The sequence below is a fragment of the Excalfactoria chinensis genome, chromosome 6, assembly GCF_039878825.1.
Source record: "Excalfactoria chinensis isolate bCotChi1 chromosome 6, bCotChi1.hap2, whole genome shotgun sequence".
NCBI classification, from domain to species: domain Eukaryota; kingdom Metazoa; phylum Chordata; class Aves; order Galliformes; family Phasianidae; genus Excalfactoria; species Excalfactoria chinensis.
The window spans coordinates 29,849,268-29,865,699 of NC_092830.1; the positions used below are offsets into that span (position 1 = coordinate 29,849,268).

The 16,432-nt window shown below is 39.4% G+C and overlaps 1 protein-coding gene across 4 annotated transcripts in view; it reads left to right on the forward strand.

Annotated features, from left to right (window-relative positions):
* The window catches only part of VTI1A (vesicle transport through interaction with t-SNAREs 1A), a 246,194-nt gene that overhangs the window by 228,549 nt on the left and 1,213 nt on the right, over positions 1-16,432 (forward strand). For 3 of the 4 annotated variants that reach the window (XM_072339582.1, XM_072339580.1, XM_072339579.1), the window contains one exon: positions 14,330-16,432. This exon is cut by the window's right edge. In XM_072339582.1, coding sequence (XP_072195683.1) covers positions 14,330-14,423 — 94 coding nt within the window. In that variant the 3' untranslated portion in view covers positions 14,424-16,432. The remainder of the gene's footprint in view (positions 1-14,329) is intronic. The other variant, XM_072339581.1, reaches the window with a different exon arrangement.

Genomic DNA, 16,432 nt, shown 5'->3' on the forward strand with positions numbered 1-16,432 from the left:
AAAGAATCACACAATAGATATTGAAATAAATGTATGTAACGGCGTGCCGGGTGGGGGCTGAAGCAGGGAATTCAACTGGTGCAGTGTGAGAGTGAGCTCAAACGTATTAAATTTAAAAGACCCATTTGTGGGTTAGGCTTTTATGAATCCAGAACCTTCACCATAATGATTGCCTGCATTACCCTACATAATATTAAAATCTTAGCATGTGATTAATAGCAGATTCCCTGCATACGTGTCACAGCGCACATCTGCAGCAAATCTGCTAGTATATTTCTGCACTAGTTTTACTTCGGGGCCATAAAGTAATTCCTGTTTTGTGAATGAGAATAAACCTATTATGCACTAGGTTAGCTACACCCAGTTTCTTCTCTTCGGGGAAAAAGAGCTGCTTATTTGATACGGCATCTCAAATTTCAGTGCTCAGAAGTGAGTTTAAGCCTCTGATACATTTGCTTGAGCAAGCTGCTGGGAGTTGCCTTTTGCTGTTTCTGAGTTCTACTTTTTCCAAAACCTTCTGTGCAAAGAGTATTGAGAAACTTCTGGACAGCAGTAAACTAGTGGACTTAATTATAAAGTGTTTATTGCCAAATTTGTTAATGAGTCAACATGAAAAAAAGATATATTTATCCCCGTTTCCTCTTAAAATAGTAGTAAAAATAACTTCAAAAAATCTTTTTCTTAAGCTGCTCGGTGATGCAGTTTTGCTATTCACAAAAGCCCTTTTTCCCATCCGCAAATAGCTACCTTTCACTTTGCCCCAAGGGAACAGAGCATAGCTCAAATGAAGCTTTAAAAAGAGAAAAAAACACAGATTTTTCCCAGTTGTAACTCAGGCTCTGTGCATTTTCACACACACACACACAAAATAAAAGGGAAGAGGTAGAAACGCTGCTCCAGTCTGTCCTCTGAAAAGTCCTGCCGACCAAAACCAAAACAGAACCCAGCAAAAACAACTGAAACAACAACAAGAAAACATTAGGAAAGCAACATCTGTTTTGCATTCCTGGCATCAGGCTTGCCCTTGCAACACAGGGTCTGACACAGATGTACGGGGTTATGACACCGCTGAGTACCGCTTGATTCAAACTGGTGTAAATGAGAGCAGGATCAGGGCACTGGGCTCTTACAACCTTGTGCCAAACCGTGTCTCCTGATCTCCTTTGCAGATGTGGGACTCACACCCCAGCGAAGTTATAGGCATCCTTCCATCGATGGATGAGGGTTGTAGATCAAATCACATTCCTCCAGCAGCAATTCAGAATTTATTATCGGCTGAGTATTTTTCATCTTGTGTGTATTTAGTTTTCTGTAAAATCGTTTTACTCTGTGGCTTTCCCATAGAGTTCCACTGTGTGAGGCTGCATTCAGTAAGCGCATCTCTCAGATGATACTTCATGCTTAAAGCCCTCTGGTTTTGAGTACAACTAAATAATAGCAAGGAGAGAGAAATGAGGTATTCAAAGAAAGGCACAAGTAGCTCAGACTATGAATTACAATGAATTGGTGCTGAGGGAAATTTGGGAAGCCAAAGTTAGCGAGTGAGCAGCTCTCTCAGCAGAGGCAGCGTGACTACATGAGATGGCACAAAGAGAGCAGTTCTCTCCTGTTTGATTGCCCATCTGTGGCTGTAACGGAGATGAAATTAGCTCCACTCATACCTGGCATAACTTCAGTGTCTCCGGTAGAGCTGTCTGATGGAAAGACGTGCTTGCAGTGTTTTCACCAGCCACTAGATGTCTGTGTGTGCTCTTTAAAGGTTTTGGGTGGATGATGGCCCTGGTAAACAAGAGAGCCAAAACTGGAGCAAAAGCTGTGGGAAAGCCTATTAGGTTGCCTTTGCAAGTGTAGCATCATCACTTTCATTAAGCCTGTGTTTGAAGCAATTTATGCAGTCTGGAAGTAAATCCTAACTTTTCTAATTTGAGACAAATGGGGAAAATGTACCTTTCCTGGGCCACATCTGGTTAAGACAAACTGCTTCCTTCATGTCCATGCGAAGGGCTGAAATGTGTCTCATTGTTGTTGAACTTTTAGAGGAAGTTGCTGAGATGCAGAATAGGTTAATCTTGTTTCCATTCTGAAGCAGTGAAACTCCGTAAAATAAAACATCTGCTCTGTAAGTGAACTGGTGAGAGCCCACTGTGTAATTCCATCCCATGTAGCCCAAACCAGTGCACTGCTGGAGCCATGTTTGTACACAGACAATGCACCGGCGTACATGGATGTGCTCAGGAAGGCTGTTCATCAGATGTCAAGTTTAGTACATCTTAGAAAACAAAAAGCAACTCCTTGAAGAGCAGATCTGGGTACAGAACTCTGTCCCACACTTTTGTGCATGAGGCAGCCCATGGCTGACCGGGCCGCTGCACCTGCAACCGACTTTTCTGCAGAGATCTCCAAAGAAATAATGCACAAGTAATCAGCACGCATTCGCTTTTCATTTATCTCCGTCATCAGGGAATCAGATACAGATAGTATCAGGAGCAATGAGAGGTACATTCTGATATTATTTTCAGTTTTTTGTCTAGACAGAGAAGAGCAACCGCTTGTATCTCTGCGGAGCACCTCAGCCCCCCTCCATGCTCACATCGGAGGCTGAAGGCCAGAGGGGGGTAGGAGGCTGTCTGTATTAGAAAAAAAAAGTTGAAAACCACCACCTACTCATCAGGTGACTGGAGACCGTGGTTGTAAAATGTGCTGCAGGCAGAAGTTCTGAAAAATCCCAGAAAGTGTTGAAAACATCTCTAAACAAGGTATTTTTCTCCTGCACCTTTCTTGCTAAAGGTCCCAATTGCTGCCAAGAAAACTAGTGAGAATGTTAGCTGCCAAATAAAAAATTTATGACGGTGTTTGGCAAAGGATTGTATCACTGCTTGTTTTATACATTTCCACAAGGCTCTTGAAGGGCTGTTGGACACATACGGCTCACTGATCACTGTGCTTTATCTGTTCTTTAGCGTACTGAAAAAGCAAGCTCCAATAAAGCATGATTTAAACAATATATATCTTTTTTTTTTTTTCTTTTAATAGCCTCCTAAAAGCATTTGCTATGGTGAGCATATAATTTCTAAACAACATTCCACATATAAAAAATTTTTAAAGCCTTTTACATGACAAAGTTGCTTGTTATTTGAGTTATTTTTGTAGTAAAAATACATGAATTCTTCAATTAAAAATGTATTGCTCTTGCAATTGTGCTTGTTACATGTTGGAGTCTGGGCCAATAAACTGCCTGTTAAAACATAAAGCAGTCCATTCAGTCAAACTTGTGCCTGCCATTTATGTTTCAAAAACTGAGAAAATAATATGTTGGAATGGCATTGCTCACAAATATCAATTAGGTTCTCAGCTGTATCATTAAATTAATTTTGGGGGAGAAAATTGTTCTGGTGGATTTAGTGGAAAAAATATATTTTTGAATACGGAGTTTACACACTGACAATAATAATTACGTTGACCAATGTTGAAGCAAATACCGTTAAAATATTTCTCCATCTGAAGAAATGAAATTGTGTGTCTCTCTCTTTTCAAACCACTTGTCAAATTAGGCTTCCAGCTGATAATTAGTGCCATTTAACACTCATCTTCTCATTCTGAAATCTCGAAGCCCAAACTGTTTGCTTTTCCTCATTATCATGTGCTACTGGAGGTGGGAGGATTGAAATATGGAATTGTGCTTCCTGCACCATTTTGTAAAGATGCAAAGAGCATCTCTTCTCTGGGGCAGCCAACTGCAGTGGGATGCATCCGTCCTGGCATCCTGACCCCTGTGAAAGGGACAGCCAGAGTAACACGCCCCTGTTCCTTCCCAGAGCTGCCCCAGGGCAGCACGGCTCTGCAACACACTTGTGTCTTCATGGCACAGTTGAGCCCCACAGCAAATATTTGAGAGCAGCCAGCAGCACTGCAAATACTGCATGCCTTGTTTATGCTTGCGTATTTCATGGTATTTGATATAAAGTACTCAAGACAGACCAGCATTAAGAGGATTATTTCAGACAGCATTAGGAGTTAATTTACAGAAGATTAGCTCTAAATCAGGCAGATATCATAAGCAAATTAACATCAGTTGTAGGAGATTCAGAATTGAAATGCGTGGTGTTTTTAGTTTCTCCCTGCATGTGCTTAAGTAGATGAGTGGTATCTGTATTAGTTTCCAAGGCTAAGGTGCTACGTCTCGAGTAGTGAAGAACAGGTATACTTTTTTCTTTCTTTCTTTCCTTCTTCTTCTTCTTTTTTTTTTTTTTTTCCTGGATGCACAGTATTTATTATGATGCTGTTTACTGACAGGGAAACTGCTTTACTCCAAGTACCCTTCCTCTGCTGAATATTTCATATTTCATGCCATTTCTTTATTGAGTAATGTTTCGTTTGGCCTCAGAAATGATGTCTCCATGGTGTTACGATATTTTAAAATAGGTAATGTGCAGCTTTGCTTCAGATTGACATACTTAATCTTTTTTTTTTTTCTTCCCGTTAAAATGAGTCACATTTTAATGCCAACTCATAAAAATGAAGGAGTGTAGAAAGTGCTACGTACTATGGGGAAGATTACAGCTACTTAAAAATAGCTTCCCTAATACTTAAGCATGGAAATTACAGATTTGTACTATTTCCACTGGAGTGATGTTTAATTTGTAGCAAAAAGCAGATTCTGTTCTTCACTTGGTTTTTCAGACATGTTTTCCTGACTGCAGACAGACAGACATAAGCAACCATCCATCTCAGTATCACCGTTTCAAAAGTGCTTGCCTAATTAGTGGAGAGGATTATGAAAGGGACTGAACCGCAATATTAAAGCCTATGTTCTGCATTGTACTTGGAGCTGTGAAAGTTTGGAAGTCTTAGAATGGGGTTCCCATCTTTGGAGATTTTATTGTATTCTGCTCTCCAAGAGGTATTAAACCAGTTAGTCTTCAGTGTTCTCTTGAACATTTGGGTTGTGTGGTTTTTTTTTTCAGCTGGGGAGGGAAGTCTGGGCAGTGTTTTACAATTTTTTCCCTTCTTGATGGACCAAATTCCTCTTGACAAGGTTGGCCTGAGGTCATGAATGTCTCCCTGTGTTCACCGAGACAGGAATCTTTGCTCTTTCTCTGAGATCATGAAAACTTACACCTACTCTAAGCCAGGTTGGGCCTGTAGGTCCCTCCGGTTGCAAGATCTGCAAGTACTTCTGCACTTTGACTTTGTGCCCTGTAGCTTTACAGAATGCATGGAGGCTCGGAGTGGTTATTAAACCGAGGTGTCTGAGGTCATAACAAAGTAGAGGCATTTCTGCTCCCGTAATAGAAATATTGTAACATGCTGAAAAGAAAATACTCTAATAGTGGCAAGTATCTCCTGTCAACTAATTTGATAGTTCTCTATCAGGTAAACCATTTGTGAATACATCGATTCTTTTTATTTTTCACTGTTCTGTCTTCACTATTCCCAGGTTTTCTCAGAACCAGTTGGGCAAAAATTGATTTTTATTTGTTCCACCGGCCTTGTGGAAAATTAGCTTATGAACTGGTTTTTATAGGAAGACTCAAAGCACAGGACAGGTTGAAAAATAAGCCTATAGCAGTCAAAATTGTTGTCTGAAATGTCTTCAGACTGGAAGGCTGAATTTATTGCTCAAAACAAGTACTAGCAATGTGGAGGTGTGCAGTCCTGCTCATTATCACTGGAAAAGGGGGAACCAAAAAGCACAGTAAAAAATTAAATTTTAATAATGCTAGTGATATTTTCTAAATCCTTCTTGACAGAAAGATTCTCATTATTTTTATCTGTCTCAGAGTAGGCTCTTTTAATGCCATCTCACAAATGGCCTTAGCCATGATTGTGATTGTTTTCCTTTCTTTTATAGCATTTGAAAAAAAAAAAAAAAAAAAAAAAAAAAAAAAGAATATATACCAAAAAAAATTCTATTCTATCATTCAAGAGGTGCCATGAAATGGTAACATTTTGGAGAGCACATCTTCAGGAACAATAGCTGCAGGTGCCTTCAGGTTTTTACAAAAGAGGTCAACATTGTTAAGACAATTGTAGCAAACTTTCTATACAAAAAGACGCCCAGTCAAATATAGTGTGATAAGGAGAAAGCAATATAAACAAAATGATGTCCAGTCTCCAGCTTCACCACACCTAAAAGCTGTAGTTATTAAAGTGAGGCAATGTGAAAGATGTTGCTTCCTTTTATCCGTATAAGATATATATATATGTATATATGTGCAATCAAATGGTTATGAAAGTTGATAAAATGCAGACTTAGAAATTTTTCCTTTCCTTAAATTGGCCAGAATGTAAACTTCACTGTATTTATTGTGAAAGCCAATGTGTGATCATGTATGTTCTTGTCATTTTACAGCTTGCATACGTTTCATCTGTTGAAGAAGTAATTGCTTAAGCTTTGAGGGGGCTGGGGTTAGGGTTTTGGTTGTGTGTTTTTTTTTTTTTTCCTATTTTCCATTTGGGGAACAAGGGCCACATGCAGCCAGTGTGCTGAAGAATACCATTACTCCAACAGCTGGGCTATCTGCCCCCCCTCAGAGCTCCTTCTAAAGCACTTTTAATGTTTGCTGAGGCCTATGGTTCTTAGTCATGCTCAGGTGACTAAATGTATCATTCGTTCTTGATACTCCAGTACCCTGAGAAACGCTGGTTGGAGATTAATGTAACCTTGACTCCTTCTACTTGCAGTTGCTGCTGCACATGTGAGCTTCCTCTAGAATTGCTGGAGAGTGTTGCCTCTGCTTTGCATGAAATGAATTAATCTCCATCCAGTTTTGGTTGGGGAGTTTGCATGGCCCTGGAAGCCACCCGCTGTTCCTCCTAATGACAGTAATAAACTAATTTGTTCCCTCCACGGAAGGAACAGACATGGGGACAGGAGAAATCTGATGTTGTGTCACTGAGGGTAATGCAGAGAAATGCTCTCTGTCAGGGACTCTCATAAGCAGAAGGGAGCTTTTCATCCTTCACAAATACCTCCCGGTATGCTCTAAAAGTAGGTAGTGAGTAAAACCCCGGCTAGTTGAAGATATGCAGTACCCTTCCTCTTGCTGTTATATCCTAGCTCCTACAGTCCATGAGGTCCTCCCCCAGGCTTTCTGTATTCTAGTGCTTTACACGCTGAAGTCTTCATACATTTATCTTTCAAATATTTCTGTAGATATCTCGCCTTCCCAGGCCACTTCAATCAAGCTGTCATCCACTTATTCCCCTCAAATTCTTGTGGTGTCCTGTGTACTATTTGTATCTCCTGAGATTGCCAGCTCGCTGAGACAGAACTCATGCAAGCTATGATAGTCATGATCCTGATGGCCACCAAATAACACCAAATAAAATATTGCAGTGCTGTTCATACGCTTATGCTACATTTGGAATCTATTACAAGATTTCTGCTCAGAATTAGTTATCTCAGTAAGTGTTTTAACTAGCAGATACCTTAACATTTGTTTTTCTTTACGTTATTAATGGTATGACTGTCAGAAGGTGACAATATGTAGTTCCTTGAGCCTGGTTCCCATCTTCTGCTCCTCCAAAATCCCTGTCAAAAGGGAGCAGTGTTTGATTCTGTTCTCTGAAATTAAGAGTCCACTAAAAGATGATGAATCAAGTTACTTTTTGTATAATTATTGATGAAATCTGCTTTATGTTTGAGTTTCGCCTCTGTATTTTATTATTATTATTATTATTTATTTATTTATTTATTTTTATTTATGGGAGTTTGCAGACACTTTACAGTATGGTGGGTTATCTTTGGTGGATGATTTTGCCTTCAGAGCTAGCAAGCTTTCTCCAAGCAAATTTGGTCTTGGGAAACTGTCACTCTTGCTTGGATCTCATCTTTGAGCTTTGAGGGGTTTATCCTTACCTAATCTGCACCAAACTGAGCCAGCTACTTAGCTGACTTGTTCTCCTGAGGTGTGCATATGAACAGGAAAAAGAGAAGGCAGTTCAGAGCAGGACTCTGGCTCATATAGACAGGGAGCTGAGAGAGATTAGCTAGATGTAATTTGGATGTTTAAAGTTGGATAGTGTGTCTACCTTCCTGCACCTGTTATTAAATGACTCATTCATTTATTCAAGGTCCAGGTGGAAAGACACTGATGTGGTTTGAGTGTAATATAATAACTAGAGATTGGTATCCATGTTATTGTAAGTACATGGCTCAGGTCCTTAAGACTGATCTTTACACTAGAGCATGTATCTCTGCACAAATCCTCAGACTTACCAACAATATCTTAGTCACCTTGTAAGGCCCATCTCCTTCAAAAAACCCTGCTATTTTCCTAGAAAAATGTCATCTTTTTTTATTCTCCGCTTCTGAGTCTTTAATCTCATTATCTGCTCAGTTTTCAGCAATTTTAATGGATTTTCACAAGGATTTACGCATAAGAAAGTAGAACCACTAGCCCAAGGGCAAGAAGAGACTCCTTCACTAGGGAATTCAGGGACCGTGATGTGGGCTCCTATTGGGAATGGTGGGTCTCCAGACTGGAGGGAGCCCAGGCAGCATGGCCTTTTTGGCAAGAAGTAAGCCATGGGGAGTCCTATTCACTCTCTGCCACCCTGCAGAGCCTTTTCGCTTTTAAATATGCAATGTCAATTACAATGGAATTGATTCTGCTCACCTGGAGAACACAAAGAACTTGGCCTTATTTTCGGAGTTTAGGGAGGGAGGAAAAAACGTCAAGAATTTTCCAAGTACTTTTTCCAGCATCAACTCAAAGAGGGCTAAGGAGTTGTATGCAAGTTATGCTGGTATTTTTTCACTGATAGAATTTCTGTTTTCTAATTAGTGTTGTTAATGATACAACATCTCAAGTCAGATATTTCCAACCAGCTGTAATTTTGCTAGGCATACTTCTCTTACACTTTTATTTCAGTAGGTTGCCACATCTTTAAGTTTTCCCACAGCCTGTCTAGTTCTTTTCAGCTGCCTTTATTTAAGAAAAGCATTCTTAAACCTAAAGATGGGAAAGATGAATAGTTACTTGAACAGCCCCCAGATACCCTGAACTTAGAGATTTATCATTATGTATCTAAGGCTTTGCTTTACCAATCGTAACATTTTATTCCCCAGTGTTGGCTCTACTGCTTCGATCTGAAAGCTCCTGATAGATAGTAACAAGGATGTCCTTATATATAGTAATAATGGTGTCTGTCCCAGAAGGTAATTGAGTATGGCTGTATGACTCGAAGTTCACATTTGCTGATATTTATTTCACAAATACTGGTATGTATTTGCCTGTGTGACTAGACCTACACTTTGTGCTTGTTTGAATACTGGGCATTTAAAAGTCATCACCGATTTATATTCACCTTTCTTTTTTTTTTCCATGTTAGCAAAACCTGCAGATTACAAATGAAAGGGTATCCAAAATGTAATTCAAAGTGACCATCTAAAATGTGTTCCTGCATACAAAGAAGAAGCCTTTCTGCCCAATAAGCTCATAGGAATCACTTCTAGTTAAATCTTAAATACATGTATTACAGTGCAACACTGTTGGACAGTGCTCCGTCATCAATCAGTCTGTGTTCTTGAGGACACTCTTTTTCAAGACGTTTTCTTTAAGGATAAAGAGCTGTGTTGTAATGAATGTGTGCTAACTGATCCCCCAAGCCGTTTGCATTTTTTTTTTTTATTATTTGTATTAGTGTCAGAGTTGAGCTTCTGTAAGACATTTTTTGCAGTATTTTATTTGTAGTCTTCATTATTTCAAGCTAAGCTCACAAAAAACTCTGGATGCACCCAGAGTCTGCACCGGTTCGTTTATATCTGTATTTAGTTAACATGTTACCATGATTGCTAATTTTCATGACAATTGTTATTGTACCATCAGTGCTTAATGGCAAGGCATCATTATTCAGTGCTGGTCAATCAGGCACTAAGACATGTGCAAGACATCAGGCTGAACCCATATAGATGTCGTGCACTTCCCTGCTAATGAATGCAGGTTTGTAAAAAGGTTTAAACACGGTTGGCATCCTTAATGTAAGGTTTGCAAAAGCTTATTGGAGAACTGCTTTGTGTTTATAAGGCACAGATCTAAACACGGCACAAACAGAGTTAGAGCCATTGTGTGTGCGTGTGTGTGAAGCTACAGAGAAGGTAGAGTCGTTTGGGTTTTTGCAGTGTGGAAAGGAAGCACAACATCTGGCGTGGAATGAGTATGGGAGATTTGCCAAGGATGACAGTGTTTGGAAACGGCTATGGGACCTGTTCTCCAAAGCAGTGGTCCCCATGTAAGTGAGAGCAAGTGATCCCTTTCCCCAGGAAAGAAATCAGCCCATGTGGCAGATCAGCTGTAGAACACAGCTGGCATGAGCTCCAGAGGCAGCTCCAGTGGTGGGAAGCCAGGAAGTCAGGTCAGGCATTTAGAAAGGAGGAGCAGAAGAGACTCAACAAGAGCAGGATGCACTTTCTGCACTGATAGCTCAGAATGTTCATCCAGCATGCTCTTCCCATGCAACTCTTAATGCTACCCTTGCATCTGCTTTAGTTACTGTTTCTATGTGGTTTTGCACCCAAATGCTTTGGGCTGCTGTCCATGATAAACTAGATGGAGCTTGGTTTAAAAGTGCAGATTTTTCATCTCTTCTAACTAAAAGCAGAATGAGCCCTTGTGCTCTTGGAGTCCCAAGTATGAAAGGAGCAGCAGATATTGGCTGTTAACGAGCTCCAGCACGCCGGGCTCCTGCAGAACTTGGTGTGAATTCAGTGCATAAGCTGCATCGACTAAATGGTTAATTCATCTCATATCAACAGTGCTATGATTCATAATGTAAACTTGAGGAATCCTTGATGTTTCAGTCACACATTCCTCTTAATTTGGCCATGCATTCTTTTAAAGCTACAGTGTGCTAACTTAATAAAATGCAGCATGCAAATGCACAAGTTTTTGCCTTCAGGCATTTTAGCCATGGATGTTTCAATGGGTGTCTTCTTTCAAGTATGTATTCTTTCTTAAATTATTTACCCTGTAAACATGCTTTGCATTTTCAAAGAAGAAACTGGGCTTCCTCGTTCACCAGATTTTGTTGAATTTAAGGTGTAGTAGAGATAAAAGAATATCATCTGCTTCTTGTGAGCATGTTAGCCTTTGGGATTTTTTGTAGTGAGCATTAGGCTCCATTTTCTTCCTCTTTGGTATGATCACTCCCTCCCCCACTTAAATTCCTTGCTGCTTTGCCTAGAGCAATGCCCACTGGCAGTGTCTGGCTGTGACAGTACTATAGGCTCCTCTACAGATGGGTCCTGCCAATGCCAACCATTGTTCTACCGCTGTGAGCTGGCTTGACTGCAGTCTATCTATCACTCCAATCCCCCTTTCCTCTTGATATTTTCTTTACTCCAAGGGGGCTGCCCTTGCCTACTGACTTGGAGATGGGAAATGTGCTGACATCCAGAACTGGTGTGCTCCACCTGAACAGGCTGTTCCCAGCATCAGCCTCACACACCCCACTTGCTCACTCTTAGATGGGTCCATCTTGCTGCTGGCTGCCTCCCTTGGATCCCCATCCTCTCTACACTTTGGAGTTGGCTTACTCTTCCTTCTTCTCTTCCTTCTTCTTCTCTTGAAAGTGAAACAGTAAAACTTAATGTTATTCTTAAAAAAAAAAAAAAAAAAAAAAAAAAAAAAAAGATATAAAATTAATCTTTAACTGTGGGCTTGAATATTAAAAGTATATAATGCTTCAGTGTAGGAGTCTGTTGATAACATCCATCCTATTTCATGATTAATTTGTTCCTTTTAATATGATATTCTTTTGCTGCAGTGTGCAGACTAATTCAGATTCCTAGAAATAGAACTTTGATATGTATTTCCTAGATTCTCGCTGTAAGTGAACCTTCAATTAGCAGATACAGGTGGCAGCGTGCCTCGCTCAATGCTCTCTTGATGAGGATTTTAGAGACGTGGACATCAATTAAGTAAACTTGCAATGGGGTTTGCACTGACAGAGTATTAAAAATAACATTTTTGGAGGATTTGGCACCTTTTGTTTTTTCTTCTTATTTTTTTGTAATTTTAAATCTCAGATGATGAAATACTCTTCCAATGGGCCAGAGATAGGAGTTGGTTTAAGCACTATGTATGTTATGTATGCTTTTGCTTAACTATGTGTTAGATTAAGCAAGTTTCACTCACAGTTAATCCTTTGTAAATTAGCATTATGGATGCCTTGGGGCCCACATCCCACAAATAAAATGGTTGTCAAGCCAGCTGCACTGTGTATTACTTAAGGCTGAATGTTTTAAAACTTTTCATGCTTTTAATCTGTTTCACTGCTGAATCTCAGTCTTGCTGAGTATCTTTTCAGGAGTGATGAGGGTGAGTGAGTAAATATATGTTCTGGTTTTCATGCATTTGCTTGGGCGGATCGTTTGTTATCAGGTGTTTGGCAGAGAATGTCACACCTCGACACAGAATGGAAGCTTGTAAGTTCAGGTGTTAAACTGGAGTGCAAACCAACAAGAACCAAAAGCCCTTAATTAGCTTTATTTTGTTAGTCCACTAGTTTTTGGGTGTGTTTTTTTTTTTTTCCTTTTTTTCTTTTTTTCTTTTTCTTTCTTTCTTAAGAGTGAGAAACATCCCTCCCTCCTCCTCATCCTTTTGGCAGAGTAAATATTGCCTGTTAAGTTTGAATTAGCTGTCATCGCAAAAGAATTAATGCTGTGGTTGAGCCTTTCTAGTGAGGAAGGGAAAAATAAACGAGACAGATCTTAGTTCAGCTTTAAGTGATAAATGAGGACAAAGCAGCCCATTCATCTCCTGCTAGGAAAGTGGACACAAACACTAAAGCAGTTTTGCGGAAGACGTGTCAGCAAATGTGATCATTTTGTAACCTGTCAGGAGGATAGAGAGCTAGTCCTTTTAGAGTGTCACAAGGGAGGGTGTCTGTCTGATGTGACAGTTTGCATCCATCCATTTGCTGCTTTTTCTTTAGGTGGGGGGTAAGCACGGAGGGAGCTGGAGTAGGTTAGAACTGCATTTTTCCTTCCGCTTTCCAATATAATTTATATGTATATCCACCCACATCCAAATGAAAAACACTTTCCAAGGAAAACTCCCCTCTGCTCTCTAGTTTCTCGCCCCTCTCACTGCGTGAAATATACCCAGATTTTACACATCACATTCCTGCTCCTCAAGTTTGAGCCTTGCAATCAGTATGTTTCACAATACACATTTTTACTTTTACCATTATTTGGTAATTATTTTTTTGGTATAAAAGCTTTGTTTTGTTCTGTTTTACAGAAGCACAACAAGGAAAAAATAATACAACAAAATAAGAACAAAAATAACTCGGGGTTCTTCTGTTGTTGGCTTGGGTTTGTTTTTTTGCTGTCTCTCTCCAGTTCTGATGATATGGTTCACGTACAAATATGTCTTGCAAAAGTTCCTGTGTCGCAGAGAGCCTATGAAAATACCCTTCCTCTTCTGTGAGAACGTAATAACAAACACTGGTTTCTTACAGTTCAGAATCCTTCTGTAGAATACCTCAAATTCCATTGTTAATTGATTTATCCATTTTAAATGACCTGTTAATTTCAGGCCAAATCTGGAGCCATGTGATGTCTGATTTTAGAAGCAGGGATTTCTCCCAGAAATGATTACACAGTATCAGTGTACTACTTCTAGTAGCTTTTTATTATCACTAATTACCACTTTCTTATGCTAAATAGTAAATGCAACATTTGCCTGTGACTGTAAGTAAAGGTATGCTACAGAGACGGGAGATGCTTTTACAACATAAGCTTCACAGTTTGACACTTGCTTCTTTATATCATCCTTTTCTTCAAAACTACCTTTAATACTTTTCCCTTGGTATTTTAGTGCAAGTAAGTACCTCACTGACATGTCTTTCCTTGAAACGTTGTGCCCTAATAAACCCCCTTGAAAATTAATAAATCGTTTCCTTTCAGATTAAAAACAACAACAACAACAAAAAAGCTTTTAGAATAGCTTTAAAAATGTAATGGTATTTACTACTATAGAGTACCCTGCATGGACTGCATCAACTGAGAACTGTTGATGTAATTTGTTTTAGAAGGTTAATGTTAATAGTAGCATGACACACTGTAGTTACTCTGTGTGTATCTGTGTGCATAATTAAGGAAAGGTTCAATCTTTCTTCAGTCTCAAAGTCAAATTAAATAGCTTCATAAAGAAACATGAAAAGAAAGAAAACAGTCAAGATATGCAGAATGGCGTCAGAAAACCTAAATTTGCGGCCCTGTGCCTTTTCTCTACAATAGTTACCATTATACCTCCTTATATTGCTTCATATGTCTTCCACTGTTTTCACTGTTTTTTTTCCCTCTTCTGCTTTTTTCCAGGATCATCCAAAACCGAATTTTGATTGTTGTTCTGGCAGTCTTCGTCATCCTCACCACCGCAGTGGCTATTTTCTTTTCCATCCGCGGACGCTGATATCTTTGTTCTGCACTAAGCGGCAACAAACTGCTTGTTCTGAGTAATTAAGACAAAGTGGTCACATGAATCATTCTCTTGCACTGACAGAGTCACCCTCTCTTTTCCACTATTCAACTCAGGTGCAAGTGGTGTAAAATACTTTGTATTATTGATGGCATAGTTGATGGCATGTGGCGTTGATTATTTTTCTTCTTTTTTTTTTTTTTTTTTTTTCCCTTTATCTGAGTGTTTTTGGAATCTTAATATTCATTTGGGGGAGGGCTTGCTCTGGTATCGAAAGGCCTAATGTGTCCAATTCTACCCCAGACAATTGCTATGTAAGCTGCAAGAGTTTAGAGAGCTGGAGGGGATCTTTGCACTTTTCTTGTGCTATGTGGGGTGTATGAATATCAAGCAGTACCTGACCTTATGTGATATAGAATATAAGTAAAGCGCAGACCAACGATGTAGAAAGTGAACCTGTCTCCTGTGACTAACTACTGATCATGAATCATTGTAATAGATGTAACCTGGTTAGGAACGGTAGTTGTAAAAAGAGAGCAACCTAGAAGCTGTGTGATATCTGATGTGAATCCAACACACTATTTAACTTTTTTTTTTTTTTTTTATTGAACTTTCTTTTCTGCTTCTTCAAAACAATTCTGTTTTCATCAAGATTGTGATAAAGCATCTCTTGTTGAAAATATACTTGTGACCATGGCCCATATGTTGAATCTGTTTTGAATCTTCCAGTGTTGATATATGTGCTACCAAGTGTACATGCCGGGCCTTTATTAAAAGTGTATAAAGATATTAATCTATTCATTGTTGATTAAACAGAGATCCTAAATAATAGTTCTCTGACAAACACTTGATTACCGTACGTCAACCCCAAATCCAGATTTTGCTTATTGGCCTGTGTTGACACAGGTGTTGAAAATATCTTCAGTCTAATAAATTCTGATGTGATATTCCCTTGTTTAAACAGAGACTGTAAAAATGTTCATTTATACACGCTTTTAGCTGATGCAGTATGTCAAAGTTTCATCTACCAGGTACCTGTGTGTAAATGAAGAGTGGTTCTTGTTTCCTGTTGGCTCTGCCTCACTTATAGCAACGTCTGTGTCATTTGAAGTACTGCTCCAGCAAGGATCATTTTTCTGGTGATGTGGTAATTTTCATGAGAATTTTTCAATATATCGTAGGTAATCTCTTCCAAATACTACAAACTGAGAAGGATTTTAACTTAAAATCTTTTCCTGAAGACGCTCAGTGAAACAAAATCTGATGGCTTTCAAATTCCCTGAAAACTGAGTAGGGATAAGCACCTGGGAGTTGAATGGGGCCCTAAGTGCGTCCCATCATTCCTACACAGAAATTAATAACTCAGCTGAAAGGATGTTGGTATTGATACAAGTGCTAAATTTAGAAGTGTGATGATAAATGCAAAATAAAAAGAACAAGAGTAAAAATGGAACTCATTGAAACAGGTTAAAGCATGTGTGGTCAGATGTGGGTTTTTGAAGTTTCATTCAACTTGCATCTCAGTTCCAAAGTGGTTTCTCTGCCAGGTTTCTCTACTTACTCGTGTCATTGGCTGTAGGGTTGGGCTAGTACAAAAGTTCCTGGGTAATCCAAAACCATATATTTATGTGGAAGATGCTGCTCTGTACAGTGCTGTTTGGTCATGTTCAGCTCCTTCTATCTGCAGCCCAGCAATGCGGCAAGGCAGCGGGACCCCCTCAGCACCTACAGGTCTCCTTGTGAGACCTCCTCCTCTCATATTTGCAAGGTGTGAGGCAGGTATCCCGTGACTCTCAAGCATGAAAAGGTGCAGGCATTGAGCACAGAGTGTGGAGGCTGCCTGACCTTTAGTCACAACATGAATTCAAATAAAGTGTTTAAAGTTGTGTAGCTTCAGGTGATGGCAATGAGCTGAGTTCAGGCAAATTAGGGAGAAGCCAAGCAGTGTTAGAAGGTATTTATCCTCTCCTAAGCAAATTAGGAGATGCATAATTTGTAAAACG